This window comes from Nymphalis io, chromosome 18 (genome assembly GCF_905147045.1).
Source record: "Nymphalis io chromosome 18, ilAglIoxx1.1, whole genome shotgun sequence".
In the NCBI taxonomy this organism is placed as follows: domain Eukaryota; kingdom Metazoa; phylum Arthropoda; class Insecta; order Lepidoptera; family Nymphalidae; genus Nymphalis; species Nymphalis io.
The window spans coordinates 7,361,559-7,382,563 of NC_065905.1; the positions used below are offsets into that span (position 1 = coordinate 7,361,559).

At 34.6% G+C, this 21,005-nt stretch overlaps 4 protein-coding genes and 1 non-coding gene across 5 annotated transcripts; 2 read left to right on the forward strand and 3 right to left on the reverse strand.

Annotated features, from left to right (window-relative positions):
• Positions 1-108: 108 nt before the first annotated feature.
• On the reverse strand, positions 109-3,771 carry LOC126775211 (RNA polymerase II-associated protein 1). The gene has a single exon (XM_050496995.1). The coding sequence runs from the start codon at positions 3,706-3,708 to the stop codon at positions 112-114; it is 3,597 nt and encodes a 1,198-aa protein (XP_050352952.1). The 5' UTR covers positions 3,709-3,771; the 3' UTR covers positions 109-111.
• A 402-nt stretch (positions 3,772-4,173) lies between these two features.
• Positions 4,174-4,831, forward strand: LOC126775238 (translation machinery-associated protein 16 homolog). Its single transcript, XM_050497034.1, has one exon. It carries the CDS (start codon positions 4,261-4,263, stop codon positions 4,744-4,746), a length of 486 nt encoding a protein of 161 aa, XP_050352991.1. The 5' UTR covers positions 4,174-4,260; the 3' UTR covers positions 4,747-4,831.
• A 243-nt stretch (positions 4,832-5,074) lies between these two features.
• LOC126775237 (transmembrane protein 134) lies at positions 5,075-14,334 on the reverse strand. Its single transcript, XM_050497033.1, has 2 exons — positions 14,069-14,334; positions 5,075-8,441 (listed from the first exon to the last, which is right to left on the reverse strand). Exons 1-2 carry the CDS (start codon positions 14,218-14,220, stop codon positions 8,099-8,101), a joined length of 495 nt encoding a protein of 164 aa, XP_050352990.1. The 5' UTR covers positions 14,221-14,334; the 3' UTR covers positions 5,075-8,098.
• LOC126775735 (U1 spliceosomal RNA) lies at positions 7,138-7,299 on the reverse strand. The gene has a single exon (XR_007669909.1). It is a non-coding gene; the product is annotated as a U1 spliceosomal RNA (small nuclear RNA).
• A 1,610-nt stretch (positions 14,335-15,944) lies between the features above and the next one.
• Positions 15,945-19,859, forward strand: LOC126775215 (probable ATP-dependent RNA helicase DDX55 homolog). Its single transcript, XM_050497002.1, has 6 exons — positions 15,945-16,310; positions 16,477-16,671; positions 17,309-17,787; positions 18,250-18,490; positions 18,835-19,182; positions 19,604-19,859. Exons 1-6 carry the CDS (start codon positions 16,014-16,016, stop codon positions 19,841-19,843), a joined length of 1,800 nt encoding a protein of 599 aa, XP_050352959.1. The 5' UTR covers positions 15,945-16,013; the 3' UTR covers positions 19,844-19,859.
• The last annotated feature ends 1,146 nt before the right edge of the window (positions 19,860-21,005 follow it).

The following is a 21,005-nucleotide window of genomic DNA, read 5'->3' on the forward strand; positions in this document are numbered from 1 at the left end:
TTCAGAATAAACTATATTGAGTTGTGTATATTTTCTATTATTGTGTATGCATATAGGGTGATGATCTGGTTAATAAATAAAAGGAAACAATTTATTACAATATTTATTTATTTAACCACTTACACTACTTTGTGTTTTCTTAAAATTGTCATAATGATGTTGGGCTATTCTATAAGCAATTGTCCCAGGCCTTAATAAATTACTGGATAGTGCTCTGAAATAAGATTTTATAAGTGATTCATCTGTTTCTTCTGGATACAGGTAGTCATTTAGTTGGTAGCACAAATCACTTTCTGGGCAATCTAGAGCTCTTAAGCATCCTGCATATTCTGACCATAAAAGTTTTCGCCATTTAACATTATGCCTCTGAGCAAGCGGAACCAAAACACAAGCAGCAAATATAGAATCTCCATAACTCACTGACTGAAATTGTTCTAAGAATTGAGTATAGAGGTCTTGAAAATTGTTAAGGCCTATAAACTGTTTGTCAAAATTAAACTTGTTGCTTTTCTTAAAAAGTATTTGTACACATTTCTTCAAAAGAACATTAATTTTTTCATCTAAAAATAATGAGTTATCACTGAGATATACACACATTATTCTGCAAAATCGATCCGTGACTTCTATATCATCCAACAAATCAGGGAAACAAATTTCATTGAACAAAATCCATTCTAAGCAGCATCTTATGATAAGTTCCTTTTCCAGTTCTTGTTGTTGCTTTAATTTGTTTGCATGATCACCAACTACTTCAGGAATTGTCCTTATTTCTTGACTTTTACTATATAGAGACAGTATAGGTAAATAAATCCAGTCTCTAGGTAATACTGGCTCTTGCCACTGTTTCAAAACAATGTTCCCTCCTGTGCTTAATTGCATTGTGCTCACAACTTTATTGTAACAAATTTTAATATCTTCTACAGTAGTAAGAGCTCTACTTAAACCATCAACTTCCGAAAATGACACAAGATTCAATAATCTCTCAGTTGTAAACCATTGCTTATTAAATATAATGTGATGAAACAAATATTCTAGTTCAATTTTTTTATCAACTCTTAGTATATAACAAAGTTTACTAGCCACAGAGTAAATGAGATCTTTGCAAGATTCAGAAACATTGCTCTGTATTGCTAATTTAATAATGTTAAACATAAATTCTATTTCCATTCTGGTGAACCAGTTGCTTTTCATATTTGGAGATTTCTTTGAAAACTTATCCAAATAATTCAAAACTTTTTTTATGTACAATTTACCAATATTTTCATCATTAACAACATTCAAAAGTTGAAATAGTGACACCAAAAGTGGTATTGGTGATGCAATACTCAAAATTGGCAGCACTTTTTGAGTGGAATCAATCACGGAGCCTCCAAGGCTTACAAGATTTTTGGAAATATTTAAATCTTTTTCTGTGATATCCGATAAAAGGTTTGAGCTGGATAATAAATTATCTATAATAATTTCAAATCCTTTTGATTCAGACAAAATCTTCAAAGCCTCATTCAAGAATTTGAGGGTAACTTTTTCATTGATTTTTATTGTCTTACAGCAATCCAAAGCTGAGCAGAGCAATCTTAAATGACCACAAGTATAATTATCAAAATGAGCAGCTTGCATCAACCATTTCTGTACTCCATCCTTAAGTAGAAGATATATTTGATGTTTATAATTATCATCATTCAACATATTACTCTTTAAGATCATATTTACATACTGTAACACAATAGCAGCATGAGTTGCTGATAAAACAGAGCAATTAAAGAAAACATCTGTTCCTTGAACATGCTTGTATAATGTATTTACTATGAGTGGACATAAGGATTGCATGTTTTCAACACCCAATCCATAATTAAGTAAATTTGATACTATGTTGTAGGCTTCAATCTGTAATCTCAAACCATAAGTCCCATCCACCCCAGAATTTATATATTCTGAAATTGACTTTAGGAGATCATATTTTGAAATAAGAATTTCTCCAATTTCTCTAGATTGCAATGAAAGAATTCTCATTAACTTTAGAGCAGCTAAAATAGGTTTACCATTGTATATGATGTTAGGATCAAATGTGAAATTAATGCTGGTGATAGGTACAAAATTTGTTACTATGCTCTTCATTAGGTGGTCAGTTTCAACAATTTTACTTGCTGTTTCTACGGAGTCCCTGGCTAGTCTAATTAAAATCTGTAGTGAATACTGCACACAATTGAAACTTGGTCTGACATTTTCTATAATATAAAATAGCCTTTGTATAATGTCAGTTCGTAGAACTGCAGATATAAGATCTATTTCAGCTAAGTGAAAATCTTTTAACTCAGATACTGTTGATTCCATTTCGTCAATTTCTGATTTGTCATTTTCAAGACATGGTTGAAAATTACCCTCCTCAAACCCTATCAAAGCATCAAGACAGGCTTCATCTATTCGATTGAATAATAAGTTCCTCATAGCTTTAAGTGCAGGTTCTAGAAGAATCAATTTGTTTTCATCCATTGCAATTCTTATTATAAAAAATATTTTGCTTAATGGTATATCTATGATGTCCTTGTATATTCCTGTACTATGGTACTCGAGAATACCTGCTATTGTGTTTAAAGCTGTGACTCTCTGCTGAATTATTGTGGATCTGGATAGTTCAAAGAGTTCCATAAGCGTATACCCTGGTCTATGGGGTTCTTCGCCATGATGAAAGAGAGTTTTAGTTTTGTCAGTGTATTCTATAGAGTATGGGAGAAGATAGCCTGTAAAGTCAAATCTTGCTTCATACGGATGATCAGGGTCACCTTTTTTGTTCTCTTCTATTCCTTTCATCCATTCTAATTTGTCTTTCTCTAAATTTTCGAAATTAACCCATTTGTTAACTTGAGGGTGTGACAGAACATCATTTTCCCAGAGCGAATCTCTTTCAAATGAAGGTTCAATATGCAGTTTCTCTTCATTTTTAATTTCCATAACAGCTGTTTCATTTTCTTTAGTATGTCTACGCTTGCTTTTGATAAAGTTTACTAAATTAGAGTCTAAACTAGAAAGTAACTTTTGCTGTTCTTTTAAAATCTCATTTTCTGACATTTGTGTTAAAAGTTTAATATTTTCACTGTGAATAACATCTGCTTCATTACTTGAGATGATGTAACTCTTTAATGGAATATTTATTGGTTTTGAAATTTTTGTATTCAATGTGGAACATGATGGATCTATATCCATATTCTCTAGCATATTCATACTTAATGTTTGTACTATAGTTAAAGATTTTTCACCAGAGTGTAAATTCGGATCGCGTTTTGTAACTACAGGGAACCCTGTAGGTGGCATTGGCTTAAAATCAAAGTTAACGAAATCATCACAATTCTTCTCTACTATATTACCAAGAACAGACGGTATTATTTTCGGATAGTAGACTTGATCATCATCTTGTTCTGGGCGTATTGATTCAGATTCTGAAACATTTTTTTCTAAAATTTCTCCTACAATAGATCCACTGCTCGTGTCGGTACGTGGACGTTTTTCAGCATACGAAAGTCCCTTAGATTGAGCATATTTTGATGGTTTCCGCGAAGATGTATTATGACTGGGCCGTTTAGTGGCCTGTTGTTCTGTTTTTCTTAAATTCACAACTTGCGCTGAGGGTTGAGTATTTTTATCTTTAAGAAACTCTTCCTGCATACGTAATATATCTTCTTCAGCTTCACCTGGTTTTGGTCGGCTGATCATTGTTCTATTGTTTAAAAAAATTAAAATTACAAATAAAAACAAGATGCTTGTTTTTGTTGGTTATTTTGAATGTCATATCTGACAAGTGACATTTGTTTGGATTCTACGATTTTGTTAAAAGTAAGCCTACGTTCCTTGTCGATAGTCGATAAAAGTACAAAAAATGTAGTAATATTATATTATTAAATTTAAATTTAAAGCAGGAAAATAAGTAGATAGATATTTTAATTTTATTCATCTCATGTAAAGCGCGATGGCGAATCCCCTCGCTATAAGTCAAATCAAAATATTTTAATTCAAATACTTATAAATCGTCAAGCGTTACCACTGTTTCGGAATGTGGATTCTACGGAGACAAGCCAGCAAGAAACTCAGTAGATAGTTACTTTTTTTAAAATAAATGTTTGTGTAGAAGAAGGCAATGTCGAGTGTTATTGTCAACCGTCATGTAAATTTGACATTTGATAATATTTGTCAATTAAAAAACAGTGTCAACGAGTACAGTCGCACACGTGTTTTCAAAAGAATATTGGTACGATTATAATTTTGAAGATGCCTAAAATAAAAAATTTAGAAAAACTGAAGCATCCTAACAGTAGGAAAACAATATCGCTAGCCAAAAAGATGTTAAAAAATGAGAAAAAAAATAATAACAAAATTGGCACTCATGTTAAACAGAATTTAATCGGCGAAAAAATTTTGTGGTTCAAGGAGAGAATACCTGAAGGTTGTGTAATTTTAGACAAGGAACAGACATTGAAATTGATTGAAACCTATTTGGCGCGTTTTGACGAGGAACTGGAACAGATAGCGTTGAAAAACTCAATCGGTCAAAGGAAAAGCCGACAACATGCGAGCCGTGAAGATATTATAAATATAACGAAGAAAAGAGACATTGACGAGTTTGAAACTTGTGGTTTGGAGATGCCGGACTTGATGAATGCACAGCAAATGGAATTGTTAAAAAACTGGAATGGTGAACTGAGATATTTGCAAAATTTTAAATTAAAAAGGATAGCTAGAAAACATCTTATATAGTTTAATTAAATGTATAATTGTTATCATATTAAATATTTGCCTATAATTTTAAAAGAAATTAAAATAATTTGTACAGAAATTATGGCTTTTAATTAAATAGCTGCTATCAAATATGCCATTAAGCTACCTAGCTTAAAACTTATCTTACAGTAAGAATTTATGTTTTGCTGCTATTACTTTTGTGGTCTAAAAACCATATAATCAAATCGAAAATTTAATGACAAGTGTTTCATAATTATATTACCCAACATTTGTAGGAGGTACCTTAATATGATATGTTAATCTGTATTATAACCACTCTATGTGTTATTAAAACAAGATATTTTTAAGGTTTTCATATTTTATTATATTAATATTTACAATTTCAACTAAATAATACAAACATTACCTAGTATCAAATTAGACATGAAAGATCAAGGAACAAAATGTTAACAATTGAGAAATAATATGGATATGCTATACTAAATCAGTCACAAAAACGGATGAGTTTGGGTAACTGGGTACTGTAACTGTTGGGTATTAGGTACAAACAAAACTTATTTAATGACTTAGGAAAACTACTGTTACAAATTAAAAGTTTTACATATAATTTAAATAAATGTTAGAATAATGTAATTATTATTTCAGGTTTTTATATATTTTAGTACAGATTACATTTTGTATAGATTAAGACTTCTTTATTCCATCTATTCGACAGATTTTATAGTTCTTTGTTTGCCTTTTATATAAATCTTATTAAGACGACACTCATTTTAAATTGTCTAAATAATATTTGATTAAAAAAATTACTAAAATTTAATAAACAAGAAAATTTCAAAATAAATTCACTCAAATTTGTATAAGAATAATTCTATTGTTAGTTCATTTTTAGTTTCAGTTTGATTATAATATTTTCTACTTCTGTTAGTGCAAAACATTGTAAAAATTAAGTTTCAATTTCAAACTTATTTTTTTTATTATTAATAAATTCATTGGTTAACATTAAAACAGCAGAGGGAAATATAAATTAATTTAACAGTTTTTGTACAAATCATAGAGAATGCATTACAGTAACTCATACTTAATTTTTTTCAAATGTTTTTTTTTTCGCACTCATCAAAATTAATATGCCTACATCATAAAATATAATTAAGTAATTTTCTTAAAGGTTAAAATATTTTCAGTATTATTTTTTTTAATGCATGTATAAGCTGTTGAAACAATAATTTTTTACCTCCCACCTCTCTATATAATGTCCTCCAGACCGGTTTTGGCCACGTCGGTTAATCACAAGAGAGATTAGCCAACTGCGCAGAACATATTATAGTGCACAAGCGTGTGCAGAAATACAGGTGCACTCCCTACAGCCTAACTCTTATAATCCGTCGGGATGGCAATCCGACACGACCAGAATGAGTGTAAGCACAGGAGCAATGGATTTTCGAGGATGACAACCAACTTCCGGGCAGCTACTGAGAATTTTCGACGGAAAAACTCAATAGCTTTTTATTGGCACAAACTGGGCTTTGAACCCAGGACCTCCAGATCTGCGGCCTTACATGTAGCCATTAGACCAATGAGGCAGTCAATCTGCCTATATTATGCCTGTTGGTAATGCAATAAGTACAAATCATTCTTCTATAGTCAACGCCATGATCAATCTAAGTTAATTAAGTCTGTAATTACCGAAACACTTATTTAAAAGTAGAATGAAGTTGCACAAATGTTTACAAACCATGAATGTTATCTATTATTTTGTCTAATTATAATTTATAATTACCATTGTTTTATTTATCATTTCATTAATATGTACATATATTGTATTTCTAAAATGTTTCATTAAATTATCAGATTCTTACAAAACATAATTTTAAATACATTTTTTTTTTCAGATTTTATGACTTTTTCTCGTACAATTAAAAACTTAAAAAAAAGCATTAATAATTATGTTTTAAATTCACATTAAATTTATTATTCTAATTTAATTTAACATTATAATTATATAAAATAATATTCATTCTAATCTATATATTGGATTTATTTCATTCAATAAGTGTTGATAATGTTTACAAATGATAAATTACACTTGGCTTCTCTATGAAACGAAATAATTACTCTGATAAATGCCGCAATTTTAGTTAATTAAACTCATGGTCAATTATTAAATTTACCACTTGAAAAAATAAAAAATTGATTGTTTCCATCATCGATAAATATACCTTAAACTTACTTAAAATTAAAATAATAATAGAAGAGATCAATAAACTTTTTTTATGCTTTTTCTAAATGATGACACAAAACTTAATAAATAAAAACTATTGTTAAATATTGAATGATTTGTACAGATAAAAAATATGCCTAATGTATTATAAGTTATTATGCCAGTTGCCTAAAACAATTTTATTTCAATAATACCTGTTCAAACAAACTTCTCACAGATAAGTTAAGTTTTTACCCCGAGTTTTCCGAATTAGGGACAATCACAGAGGTCAACCCGTCAGCAGTACAATGGACAAGCCTCGCTCTGGGGGAACCGCCTTCATGATCACTGTGTTCCCTATGCCAGGAAAGTATAGGCTTTTACCCCATGCTATTGTTTTAAATATCAGATAAGGGCAAATATTATATCTATTGCATTTGAAACTACTGATTTTAATTGCAAAAGTACAACATATAACATTATTTTTTTGGAAGAAATTAAAATATTATGTAAACCATTATCATTTTAGTAATTTAAATACTAATGTTTGATTCATCTGTTACAGTTTTTACAGCATAGTTATTTCATTACAGTATATGCAATATTTAAACATACTAGATCTTCATACTGTTTAAGTAAAAAGTTTTTGCATGAATTCAGAAAAAAAAACCCAAATCAACAAAACTTATCACTTTTTAAGATTAGTATGATTAATTTATTCATTTAAATTATATCTACTTATACAACTAGGCACTTGATAGTTTTGAAACATAATTAATATATATATACATATATTTTTTTTCATGATTATTGACATTTCAAAATGGTATTCATTAAAGAACTTTTTGAGTTTAAATCACTATACTAAATAATATGTTTATTACTATGTTAAGAGATTATTTTGCCTTTTTATATAACTGTAATACTATTTGTATCCCAAAGTTTTTAAGTTTAGCAAGGTCATTTATTTTAAAAACACTTTCTTTTTGAAAATGTATGCACAGACCTTTCAAGTAAATATAAGTGGTTGGAAGTTATAACAATTTTTAAGAATCATATAAATTTTAGGCAGTTGAAATTTAGAGAGCAAATTAGTCCACTATTTCATCAATTAAATTTTCCTAAGCTTAATCTTTAACTTAAGAAAAAGGATTCTTATGCACATAAAATGATTCAAGTAAACAAAGGTAGGTGGTAAAAATCGTAACCTCTTTGTCCTCGAGCAGCGAGCCATATGTAGACAACATGATATGCTCCAGGCACAAAGCATATCATACCAGCTACAAAGAAGACGGCACCCTGTAGACCATTTTCGGGTTCGGCAACAGCAAACGCGCCCATGCCAAGGAGTCCAACTCCAACAAGCAGGAGTATGACAGCTGCACAGACGGTTTTCCAATTTTCTCTCACTTTAGGATGATTCCAGCAGTAGAGTGATTGTGTGGCTTCTACATATTCGTGAATAAGTGAATCTGAGTCTCGTGATGTTGTATCTTCTGTACATTTATAAGTTTTGCTAGAAAAAAAAACAAAAAGGTTAGACAACATATCCTGGGACATTATTCACACAAAGCCATCTGATCTCAAACTAAGCAGAGCTTGTACTATGGGAACCAGACAACTGATATACTACATATATTACTTTTCTTTTGTAAATACATACTTATATAGATAATTACACCCAGACTCAGGACAATTTATACACACAAATGTCTGTCCTGGGTGGGAATCGAACTTAAGACCTGCGGCGCGAAAGGCAAGTATCTACCAACCACGCCAACCGGCTCGTCTAATGACATATAATATTTAAACATTTATTTTTATCAAACAGATTGAGATAAATTTACAGTAAGTAAACAAATTTACATATAATAAATCTGTAACTGATCGCTGCCTGTACATGGAAGATATATGAGTTAAACTATTACCGGGGGGTCTTTATCAACTTAATAGAACCCAAAACAATGATTGTTAGAATTTTTGGCTGTTTATCTGTGCGTTTATGCAAGCTAATCTTAGAAACGGCTTAACGGATTTGAGTGCGGTTTTCACTAATATATTGTAGTTAACTTAAAATGTAGTGTGTTTGTATTATAAATAAATAAAAAATAATAGAAATTAAAAAAAATATGCGTTTTTTAATCTATTATTTATTGTTTTTACAGAAGGAAGTAATCACCTTAAATAGTTAGGTGATAAATATCTCTAACTAATTATATAGAATTAAAATCTGCTTTAATTTTTTCTAGTAACAGATTAACAGGTTTTTTACGTAAAAGAAACTATTAATATAACTGTGTTAGTGTGTTTGTTTATTTGTTATTCTTTTGTCTTTACTACTAGACCAATCATCATGAAATTTTGCATGGTCAGAAATATACAGAAAATTCGTAAGAATATAAGTAGCATTTTAGAATTAAAATTGAAATCTACCTTTTATGCATTTAATGGCATATCTGAATTTTATCTTAAAATACTTATAATTGAAAATAGCTTAAGAATTTATTTCAACCAAAATAATGAATAAATGTGAGTTCTGTCTTCTAAACTAGATAACTTGTACTTTATAAGTCAGTACTCATCACAAATTAAAATGACTTAAAATAAACTAAATAAGGAACTTTAAAGTAACCAATGTATTCTTTTTGTTGCAAGCAATTATATTTAAAACGAAATACTTTATTTAGAATGTCCTGTTTATATTGAGTGTTATTATAAGAAATTGTAGTAATACTTTCGTTTACATTAATATCAATTTAAGGTGGATGGAAAAGGTTATACTATACAATGCAGGAACGAGAGACTGGCTATGTTAACTCCTCACAATCGAGACGACTGACCCGTTTTGCGGGAATAGCTAGCAAGAGATGCTCCTCTTACTTTCCACCTGGTGCAGATCCTCTCAGGGCATGGCTGCTTTGAGAGGATTTTTTTTGAGAGCAAAATGTGCATCAGCAATGTGGCACGCATGCGACAGCGACATGGATACCGCGATGCAATACTTTCGTCGAGAGTCCCGCATTTGCGGAGCGAAGGAACACCTTGAACAATCATCTCCGAGTTGGGAGGCATCCACGAAAACAAAAAATACAAGGCACGCAATGCAAAAGTCGCGTTTATGCTTAATCTAAAAGGCTATTGTTAAATACTTCGGCCATAAATTCACCAAAACACAAAACATTCCAAAGAATCTTTAAAAAATAATAATAGCAAAGATATATGTATATACATTAAAGATAAATTCTTAGTGTTATTTTGGGAACGCTTTAGAAATTTGCATCTCAATTCAAAAAAAGTGGGGTCGAGAGGTACGCGGAGGAGTTTTACAAACCCCTGTACCACTCCCCCCCGCCGCGGAAACCCATGGTTACCGAGATATGCATGATTAAAGTTTGAAGGTTAGTCACCTCTAAACTATCATTTTAGACTTAAATAATGTCGAATTAAGAGGAATGGGCAAGGCGCTGCCTTAGACTAGTGTAAACATGGGCCGATCCGTTGTGGTCAAACGTAACCTTTTTTTTATCGCTGGAAAAACACGTTACGCGTTTCCCCCACGGGAACAGTGGGAGGGGGGTATGTGGGGCTCACTGGTGTCCAAGGCGCCGAGTGCGCCCTGAACATCGGAATATCCACCAAAAAACCAGCGGTATCCTTTCCATCTTATCACAGAAGGAGACCGTCTCCGGCAAGCACCCCTCGCTTCCGAGCATCGCGTTGATGATGCTCGGCAAGGAGAGGTCTCCGCTGACAACCGCCGCCAGGGAATGCCTCTGGGGCCCCACGCGGCACATTCCGTCAGGGTGTAATGCGCCGTATCGAATGGCGCACCACACTCGTGGCAGGAGGGCGAAACCTCCCGCCGCGCTATCTCGTGCAGGTACTTACCGAAGCAGCCGCGTCCAGTGAGCACCTGCGTCAGCCTGAACGAGAGCATGCCTCGTTTCCTTTTGACCCAGCGACTCAAGAAGGGACGTACCGCCTCCACTGTCACCAGGCCGGCCGTCCGGGACCCCAGGTCTTCCTTCTATCGGGTGATCAGGGCCTGCTGGGCTAGAGCCCTGATTCGCCCGACCTCCACCGACTCTGGACGGTCGTTGCTCTCAGGAGCCAATCGAAGTCGACGTTCCAAAGAATTGGGCCGAGAACCGATTCCTGTGGATCGCCGCAGCCTACCCGACGCCGGACCAACTTGCCTTCGCCCCCCGCCCAATCTCCCCAGATAGTTCGGCACCCCATGGTATCGGAATGCCTCCCTGATCGTCTCGAATGGGATACTGTTAAAGGCGTTTGCCATGTCTAGCGACACCGCCAGACCCACTTTCCCCTGGGCCACCGCTTCCATGGTCCGAGTCTTCAGGGCGTTCAGGGCGTCGAACGTCGAACGGCCCTGCCCTGAACCCGAACTGAGCCTCTGAAAGACCCGGACCGACCTCGTCGAGGTGTCGAACGAGACTGGCTTCGAGAATCTTCTCAAACAACTTGCCCGTCTCGTTCAGCAGCACTATCGGCCTGTATGCCGAGGAGGATCCCGGTGGTCGACACTCCTTCGGCAACAGCACCAATTTTCCCTGTTTCCAAGGTTTCGAAAACTGCCCGCTGCTCAGACATTCGTCGAACAGCTCCCGAAGCCTTGCACCTAGGTATTCCAGGGCGTCACACAGAACACGCCCTGGAACACCGTCCGGACACGGTGCCGTGTTTTTGGCCCACAGGCGGCCGAAGGCCATCTCCATTACTCGCTCCGTGATCAGCGATGGAGCCACTGCGTCCTCTATAGGAGGCCTAGAGTCTAGAGGGGCCATAAACGGAGAGATAAACTCACCTGGGTGGAGAAACAGTTCCCCGACCAGGCGCAGGAGGAGTTCCGGCGGCAGCGTCTCCGTCACGGGGGCGACTTGGGTGCGGAATTTTCCGCGAATCCCGCGGTACGGTCGCCCCCATGGGTCCCGGTTGAGGCCTGCCAGCAACTCCTCCCTCGCCTTCTTTTTGGCCTGATTTATCGCCAGCTGCAGATCTTTTTTCAGCTGGCCACATGCCGGCGTGGAGCTCTGCGCCGGGTCTTCGTCATGGCCGCATCGCATTCCTCTTTGAGGGCACTGTGCATGCGGTCCGCCAGCTCTTCCACGATGGCACCCTCCTCCCGTCCCGTGGAACCCCACCGCTGCACGATAGCGGCTTCCTTGACCAGCTCATGGTCTAACTGGCCAAGAGAACACCTCGGCAGCATGGTCGGCATCCTCTGGGGTCCCGCCGCCCTGTGAAAGGTGGAGATCTGGAATCGAATGTAGCGATGGTCCGACAGTCTCCACCTCCTCCTCTACTCTCCAGTTCTCCAGACACTCTGCGTGCTACCATAGGGGTGGCGAACGAGACGTCCACCACGGACTCCTCGTTGTGGCGCACGCAGGTGTGAACCTGCCCCTTGTTGAGTAGGGACAGGCCAGAGAGTAGCACCCACACTTGGACGTTCCCCCTCGCGGATTCGTGGTGGCGTTACCCTAGGCACGCGACCTCGCGTTTAAGTCGCCGAGAACCAGGATAGATTTCGGCGACTGCCTAGCTCTGACCTAGTCGAAATAAGTCTCGAAATCAGCGAGGCTGAGGCTGCGGTTGGGGGAGAAGTACGTTCCGACAACCGCGTACTCGGGGGAGTACATCTTGCCACAACGTAGCCCGAGCCCCTCTCGATGAGTGAGAGGGGAGGACCCGTTCCGCCACCATCCTACCTAATGAGCTAGGGGAGGAACGAAGTAAGGCTCGAAGGCCACCGCCAGGTCTATCTGCCACTCCACCATGGACTGCAGCAGTAGGTCCTGCGGCCCGGCGGAGTGGTTCAATTTCGACTATAGGAAGCTAATACTTGATGTACTCATTTTGGTTGAGTATTAGCTTCCTCAGTTGTTTGACGGCCTCGTTCGTCCGACGTGGGAGTGTTCCTTTCGTGATGGGGGCCTGCAGTCCCTCGCCCCCAAGCCCAGAGGGCTTGCCGGCCTCTGCACAGACCGCGCAGCGAAGCTTGCCCGTGCAGCCCGACGATTTATGGCCGTCGGAGCCGCAGCGGTAGCAGAGGCGTCTCCTTTCCTTCTTCGAGGAGCAAAGCGCTCTCGTGAGGCCGAGGCCTATGCATCCGAAGCATCGCAACGGTCGCAATTATTGCACAATAATAAATTATAAAAGAACAACAATAAATATTTTTTATATTAAAAATGGCCAAGAGGTCAGTGAGTGGCAGAACTGAATCGGCCCATATTCACTAATCTTAAGGTAGAGTATGTATCAATGTCAATTAATAAGGGGATGGGGTTAGCCCACTTTACCCCTCCCCTTTAATTTGACACTCTTTGAGTCTAAAATTATAGGAAATGATAGTTCGGAGGTGACTAAGCCTCAAAACTTTATTCATGAATATCTCAGTAACCATGGGTTTCCTCGGGGATGGGGAGTGGTACAGGTAGGGGGAGGTACCATCATTTCCACCCAAAACAGAGCGCATCTCAATTTTGGGTGGAAATGTTGGGTGAAAATTTCTAAAATCCAACCCATTATTTTATTGCTAAGATATTTTGTTTCTTATTATAACATTTATATACAACATCTATATCACATATATACAATATATTTTTATAGTGCTTATATAAATAAAAATATAAAAATGAAATAATTTAAATTAAAAAATATTTATGATATAAAAGTTCACATCTACCACCTTCTTATACTATTTATACAACAAACATCATCTGCATATTAATAAGGCTTCCTCATATGCGTCACAGTGTATTTAATTATCAAGGTTGAAAAGAAATATTTTTTTATATTTATTTTGTTTGCTTTTACATTGTATGTGCTTACTTAAGATTATGAGATAATATGTATATGACAAATATTACAATACTGTACAAGCCAATGTACTGTTTCAAATTAGTGATTATTTAGCGCTATTAGTATAATTATTAAGTGAACTGGGTCTGTTGGGCGCTAATAACGGCTCGCTATAGTTCAAAAGCCTTTGCCCCACTAACAATATGACTCACAAAGGTCACGAACATCATGTTTATTTCAGGCACGTTTTACATGTTTTGAAAATTTTATTTAAAATGTAATCCAGTTACAATATTTTATTATGAATTAATAAATACTCACGTAGACAGAAAATCTCCTCCATTCTTAAATTTATTCTGCAAAGGAGACCTATCGCCCGTTGCACCGTATACTTTTATAGCTTCATCAGTTTCCTCTTCAAAGGCATCGTCAATTGAGAAACGTTTGTCACTATTGCCGAATGGTTTAGTCATTTTTAAATTTATCTTTTAACGAGTTGGAGATTTAAAAAACATAACAATGTTGTACATTAAGTACAAAGACAAAACACAGCTGTCAATTTACCATATCAACATGCGCCATATTGATTATTGATTACTTATGTTCGGAAAGATTGATTTGAATGTGGATGAGATTTTAATGTTGTGTTTTGCTTTTATAAAAAAACATACATATGTCAATACAGATATTTTTAAATACAAATATAATTATTCACATTAGTAATAGTAGTATTAACACAGAAGTACAGTAGCTATTTTAAACTCAATAGTTTTTGTTGTAATTATGCTTCATCAACACTTACGCTATTTAAAAAAAATATGCCTAAAGCATTAGAAAAAAATGTTTTTAATATATACATAATGTTATAATTTAATGCATAATTTTTATCTTTCAATTCAAGACAACTATATAACTGAAGGGTATGCACACTTTTTAATTTCTTAGTACAAATATTATATAAAAAAATTAATAGTTTACAATATTTTACTTGTCTAGGGGACTAATTATATATTTTTATTTTTTAAAACGTTAATATTTAAATGAAATCGATAATTGTAAAATAATTGCATCGTTAACCAAACAAAAGCAACGAAATAAAAAATTTTCTACGGTGCCGTGTTGTGTGAAAGAGATGAAGTATTTAAATCAGTCCGAAAAAATGATAGTTATTACTTACGCTGACGTAAAGTGTACGCAAACTTCAAGCAGGTCAACCAATCATTATACTTTTGGTTAATAGACAGAAATCACAAATAGACGGAATCTACAAGTATTATACATGTCATACACTCTGTTCTTTTAATATACAAATAGAAACATAGTACTTTATTTAAGTTAGGAAGATAGTTATGTTATAATTGTATATCCGTCCAAATAATTCTATTACCTAATACAAATTAAGCTTTAATTATATGTATCAATACGATCACTAAATATAGTAGTTAGTTTTACGATATAATGCGTTGATCGATAAACAGAAGCAAAGTAATTTTGTCATATTTTTTTTAGAAGTCGTGATTCATTTAAATATGGGAAAAGATATTATACACAACAATAGAACATGATATAAATTACACCAGATTTATTTTGTGTACTTTAGAGAAGTTATTTAGTATGCAAAAGTCGCTTTGCATTTATAAGCAATGCAATTATAATAAAATGTATATTATACTTGTAAATATAATAATAATCAAATTTATTGCCGTTTGATCCTGACCCCTTTTCACCCCCTCTTCAGGATCTACCACTTACATAAACTATTTACAAAACTGAACCAAATTCGATGACATCATTGATGTTGAAAATGTCCACAGTTAATTTCTTCATTCTTACCTACGATGTCACACCTGCTATATTTGGATATATCACACACAAATGATTTTTAGTACTTAGATGTAGTATGAGATCACTTGTTCTTAATTTATTTTAATTATTGCAATCGGTACATTTTCTGTATACACACGACGGCCTTTGATTTTTATTATCAATTAGGAAGTTTTGTAGGCTTTTGTTTGTGTGTGCTAAAAACTTTTTGAAAAGTAGATGTAGTTGCTGCATATGTAGGTAATTTTTTTTTACAAATTAATCAATATTTTGACCGAGCTTTCGAACGTAGGATCTGTTGTCAAAATGGAGGGGAAGCGAAACGAAGTGTCAATGAACACATGTCTAAATTTTCAAACGTCAAAGTCAAACTCATGTGGATTGTGATGTGTGTATCGAACTTAGTCTTATTATTTTTTAGGGTAAATCTTGAAAAGTCAGAATGGTTATCAAAGAGTGGTGTAAAGTTACGCCTGCTTTATCGCCGCCAGTCTTAAATTGCATTGATAAGCAGGGATTTAAGATAATGACGCCGATACAAGCGGCTGTTATCCCTCTTATTTTGTCATGCAAAGATGTAGTAGCAGAAGCCGTTACTGGTTCCGGTAAAACGCTAGCATTCGTTGTTCCTATGCTGGAGATGCTAATCAAACGAGAAAAAGAAACACCGCTTAGAAAAGACTTTGTTTATGCAGTTGTCATATCGCCTACAAGAGAATTAGCTACACAAATTTTTAGGGTAATGTTAATTATACTGTTTTCTTTTCATAACTAACTTGCTATTAGTTATAACAACACTATAATGGAATTAAAATGAATGAAAAAAGTATGGCTTAAGTTTTTAAATATTGTTAATTTATTATAAATTTTAAATATGTATAATATCATGTTTGTTTTACATATAGGTAATAGAAGAATTTCAAAAAGAACCAGAGTTAAAGCATTTAACGCTATCCCTGCTTGTGGGAGGCAGACCCATAGAAGTAGATGCCGAAAGTATGAAGAAAGGAGCACAGATAGTAGTTTGCACTCCTGGGCGATTTCAGGATTTATTAGCTGAAAGAAAATATCTTAATTTACCTGGAAGACTCAAAGACCTGGTACATACATTCTTTAAAATAAAAAAAATACAAAATATATTTTTTCTTTTTTTACACCTCATCTGAAGGTATTATGTATATTTAATGAGTTAATTATTATTCTAATTACAATGTTTGATTGTTTTAACTAATTTATAGCAATAAAATTGATAAATATTTTATTTTAAATTGGTTTGTTAATAAAACATTAATTAAATTAATTGACACAAAAATGAAAACAATTATAAATATATTCTTTATATGAATTTTACTTCCCTTTGATTTTGAATAATTTATAATTTTTATTTAATTCAATCAAAATTAATATATTATATAACAATATTTCTATAAGCATACATTTATCACAGAGCAAAGTGGGAGTTTGAGCTTTGTGTATTATTTATTGAACAATGGAAAATTAAGCTTGTCAATTGAAGTACTATTACCATTAAAAGCTAAGTAATTTTACTTCTAAAGTAATTCTCAAGATATGATGAGAAAATATGAACAATAAATCAGTGCTTACCCATTCTGTAAATTTTGCTATGTTTTCTTTATAACGAAAACTTTCTAAATGTAGGTACTATAACACTTATATTCTAATATATATGGATACGGTATTAATGGACGTAGAGCTAATATTCTTAAAATTTTTCAGGATTTTTTAGTTCTGGATGAAGCAGATCGTCTTCTGGACTTAGGTTTCAGTGCTACTCTCACAACCATATTGCAATACTTGCCCCGGCAACGTCGCACTGGTCTCTTTTCCGCAACACAGACAAAAGAACTCCAAGATCTTGTCAGAGCTGGTCTAAGAAACCCCGTTTTAATTAGCGTTAAAGAAAAATCATCAATCAGTACTCCAATTGCATTAGAAAATTATTATGTAATAGTGCAGCCGGAGGATAAATTTTTATTTCTACTTAACTTTATAAGAAACAGGAAAATTTCGAAAGGTCTTTTCTTTTTACCAACTTGTGCCTGTGTCGATTACTGGGCAGATGTACTTCCAGCACTGCTGCCTGATTTAAAAATATTCTTCATACATGGGAAAATGAAGTTAAAACGAAATAAAATACTGGAAAAATTTAGAGCCGCTGAGAAAACAATCTTACTGTGTACTGATTTAATGGCGAGGTGATTTACATTGAAAATTTGGTATTTTATCGTTGTAAATTAATTTTTGACAGATTATCTCAATCTACTCGCATCGATTTTATTAGAATTTTTTGTTCTTTGATATAGCAGATATATGCATGCAGTTAATTTTTTTTTGTTTAATAGGTAGATTTTTGCAATAATAAAAGTGCAATGAGGGACCCTCTAACCTGCTAGGGCCTTTGAATTTTAATCAACCTGCATAGTGTTATTATATATGAGAAAATATGTATGCTGTAGGTTTTTTGTGTCACGACGGAATACATAAGGACTTTTCCGTATGCTAATAAAGTCGCAAACACGATAGTATAATGTTGTATGCATTTTGTACATGGCAATTATTGGTATACGGTATTTTTGTTTCTGAAGCCCAGAAAGTGTGCTGGCACACATTTGGCGTAATAGTTCAATAGTGTAGTGAGAGGCGGGGAACGCTTGCAGAGGGCTAGACATCCCCGAGGTGCAGTGGGTGCTGCAGTGGGAGCCACCTAGCAGCCCGGCGGCGCTTGTGCACCGCGCGGGGCGCACGGCGCGCGGGGGGGCACGAGGCTGCTCGCTGCTGCCTCTGCTGCCGGCAGAGGACGCCTACGTACCTTTTATTCGCGCTAACCAGCGCGTGGAACTCGTGGACTGGAGAAGCTCAACCGACGAAATAAAGATCACGCAGAAGCTAAGAGATAAAGTAGCTATTTCTTTCATAGATGAAAAGATAAAATTTGAATTTTATTTGCTTTGTTGGGGGGCACTTATACAGGCATTGGATGGTAGTAAATAGTAAAATACTGTTTTTATAACAAATAAAATAATTAAAAACACTCCTAACAATTTCTTGACAAAATCAGTCCGACCGCAACCAGTAAGTTCAACTCGCGTTGCTTTATCTCAATGAGCCTAAATGTTTAATCACCTTAAACTGACTTACTATTTTATGTGATTATTTTAACACCAAATTATGACGTAGTGGTTGAATATTCAGGTATTCGTTACAGTAGTTTAATGAATTCTGATATTATCAAATTATTTTAGGTCCTTTCTATACTTCACGAACAACAGAAGAGTGACAGAGCGGTTCTAGACAAAGGTCAACGCGCCTTCGTTTCTCATATAAGAGCGTATTCCAAACATGAATGCAACCTTCTTCTACAATTAAAAGAACTACCCCTAGGCCACATTGCCACCAGCTATGGACTATTGAAACTGCCATTGATGCCAGAGATAAAGGAAGAACATAAGAAACAGTTTGTTGGGCCAAAAGATAAGATAGATTACAATAGCATACCGTACAAAGATAAACAGAAAGAAGCAAGTCGATTGCAGAAGTTAGAAGAATACAAAAAGACGGGCATGTGGCCCTCTAAGAAGAAAAAGAAAATGGTAAATATCGTTTTGTTTCATATAACACAGCAAATCATATACTTATTAAAAAAGGCAATATTGGGTATTCTATATAGATTGGAATATTGTACCTTTTTTTACGTTTCTATAAGCTTATATTTCGGAGTGTTCCTCAAGTTTAAGCTTTTATAAGCTCCAATGCTTGTCACACAACACACACACACACACAAAACTCAAAATTATAGTAATAGAGTGATGAGACAATATTTCTAACGTAAAAAAAGTTTACTGCACGAATAAGCTTTATTTTTATAAACAAACCGATAAATACGGTTTTCTCGAAACTGTTTTTGTTATCTATCATCCTATTGCACAAACATTCTAGTAAATAAATGATTATTTTTATAATCATAAACATTAATAATGAGTAGTTTAATAGTGTACAATAATTCAATTCCAGTTAAAAACACAGCCATGGGAATTAGCGAAACAAAATAAGCTCGAGAATAAAGAGAAAAGAAAGAAGCGGAAAGAGTTAAAAAAGAAGCACAAAGAAGAAGGCAAAAGTGGCAAAAAGAGGAAAGCAGTAACGCAAGAAGAATTAAACGAACTGGCGGCCGATGTGGCTTTGATCAAGAAGCTTAAAAAGAGGAAAATTACTAAAGAACAATTTGATGAAGCTTTCGACGTAGATAAATAAATATTTTACGAATTAATATGTTTTTCTGTATCGTGAAAAAAACTATCTACTTAGATCTTCTACGTTCATCTCTAATTTAAACTTCTTTTATTTGATATAAGATTCTAGCTAATGAAATTATTTAATTAAGTTTTAAATTAATCGACAATCGATGTTATAATAATTGATTTACGTTATATTGATGATACTATGAGTCGAGATGGCCTAGTGGTTAGAACGCGTGAATGTTAACCGATGATCGTGGGTTCAAACCCGGACAAGCACCACTGAATTTTCATGTGCTTAATTTGTGTTTATAATTCATCTCGTACTTGACGGTGAAGAAAAACATCGTGAGGGAACCTGCATGTCTAATTTCAATGAAATTCTGCCACATGTGTATTCTACCAACCCGAATTGGAGCAGCGTGGTGGAATAAGCTCCTTAGCCCAGCAGTGGGACATTAACAGGCTGTTATTGTACTGTTACTGATGGTACTACATACTAATATTATAAATGCAAAATTAACTCTGACTGTCTGTTACGCTTTCACGGATATACTACTGAACCGATTTTGATGAAATTTGGTATAAAGCAAGCTTAAACCCTAAGAGGAAATAAGCTACGTACTTTATTATGCCTAACGTTTGCTTTCCCTTCTAATACGTGGGCGAAACCTATTTATAAATATTTGAATAATTTTATATATGTTCATATTAGTTATTTCATGTTTGAAATATTTATAAATTCAAAGTCTACTGTCAATGTCAATTGCCTCAATTTACACGTTTTTCTGTAAAGTTTTTTATGGAGTCGATCATACAATTAATTCTTTTTTCAAATAAGTTTTGATGCTTATATTTTATTTATTTATTTAAGGAAAAAAACAGCATGATACAAAATACGTTGACATTAAAAATACAATATACAGACTATAGAGCCAATTACTGTTTTCCATCGAATTATGCAAACCTAATAATATTTAACAGAAGTAGCAACACACACTTTTGACAAATAAAATGTAAATGTAACAAAATAATAATAAGTTAAAAAAAAAAACAGTATAATTCGATTAGGCGACACAGCTACGTTGTGGGTGAGTGTGGCTTTGCAGTTACACTGTTATTTGTGTGTGTGTAAGTATTTGAGTGTACGGGTGTATGTATGAGTGTGATTGGTTAAA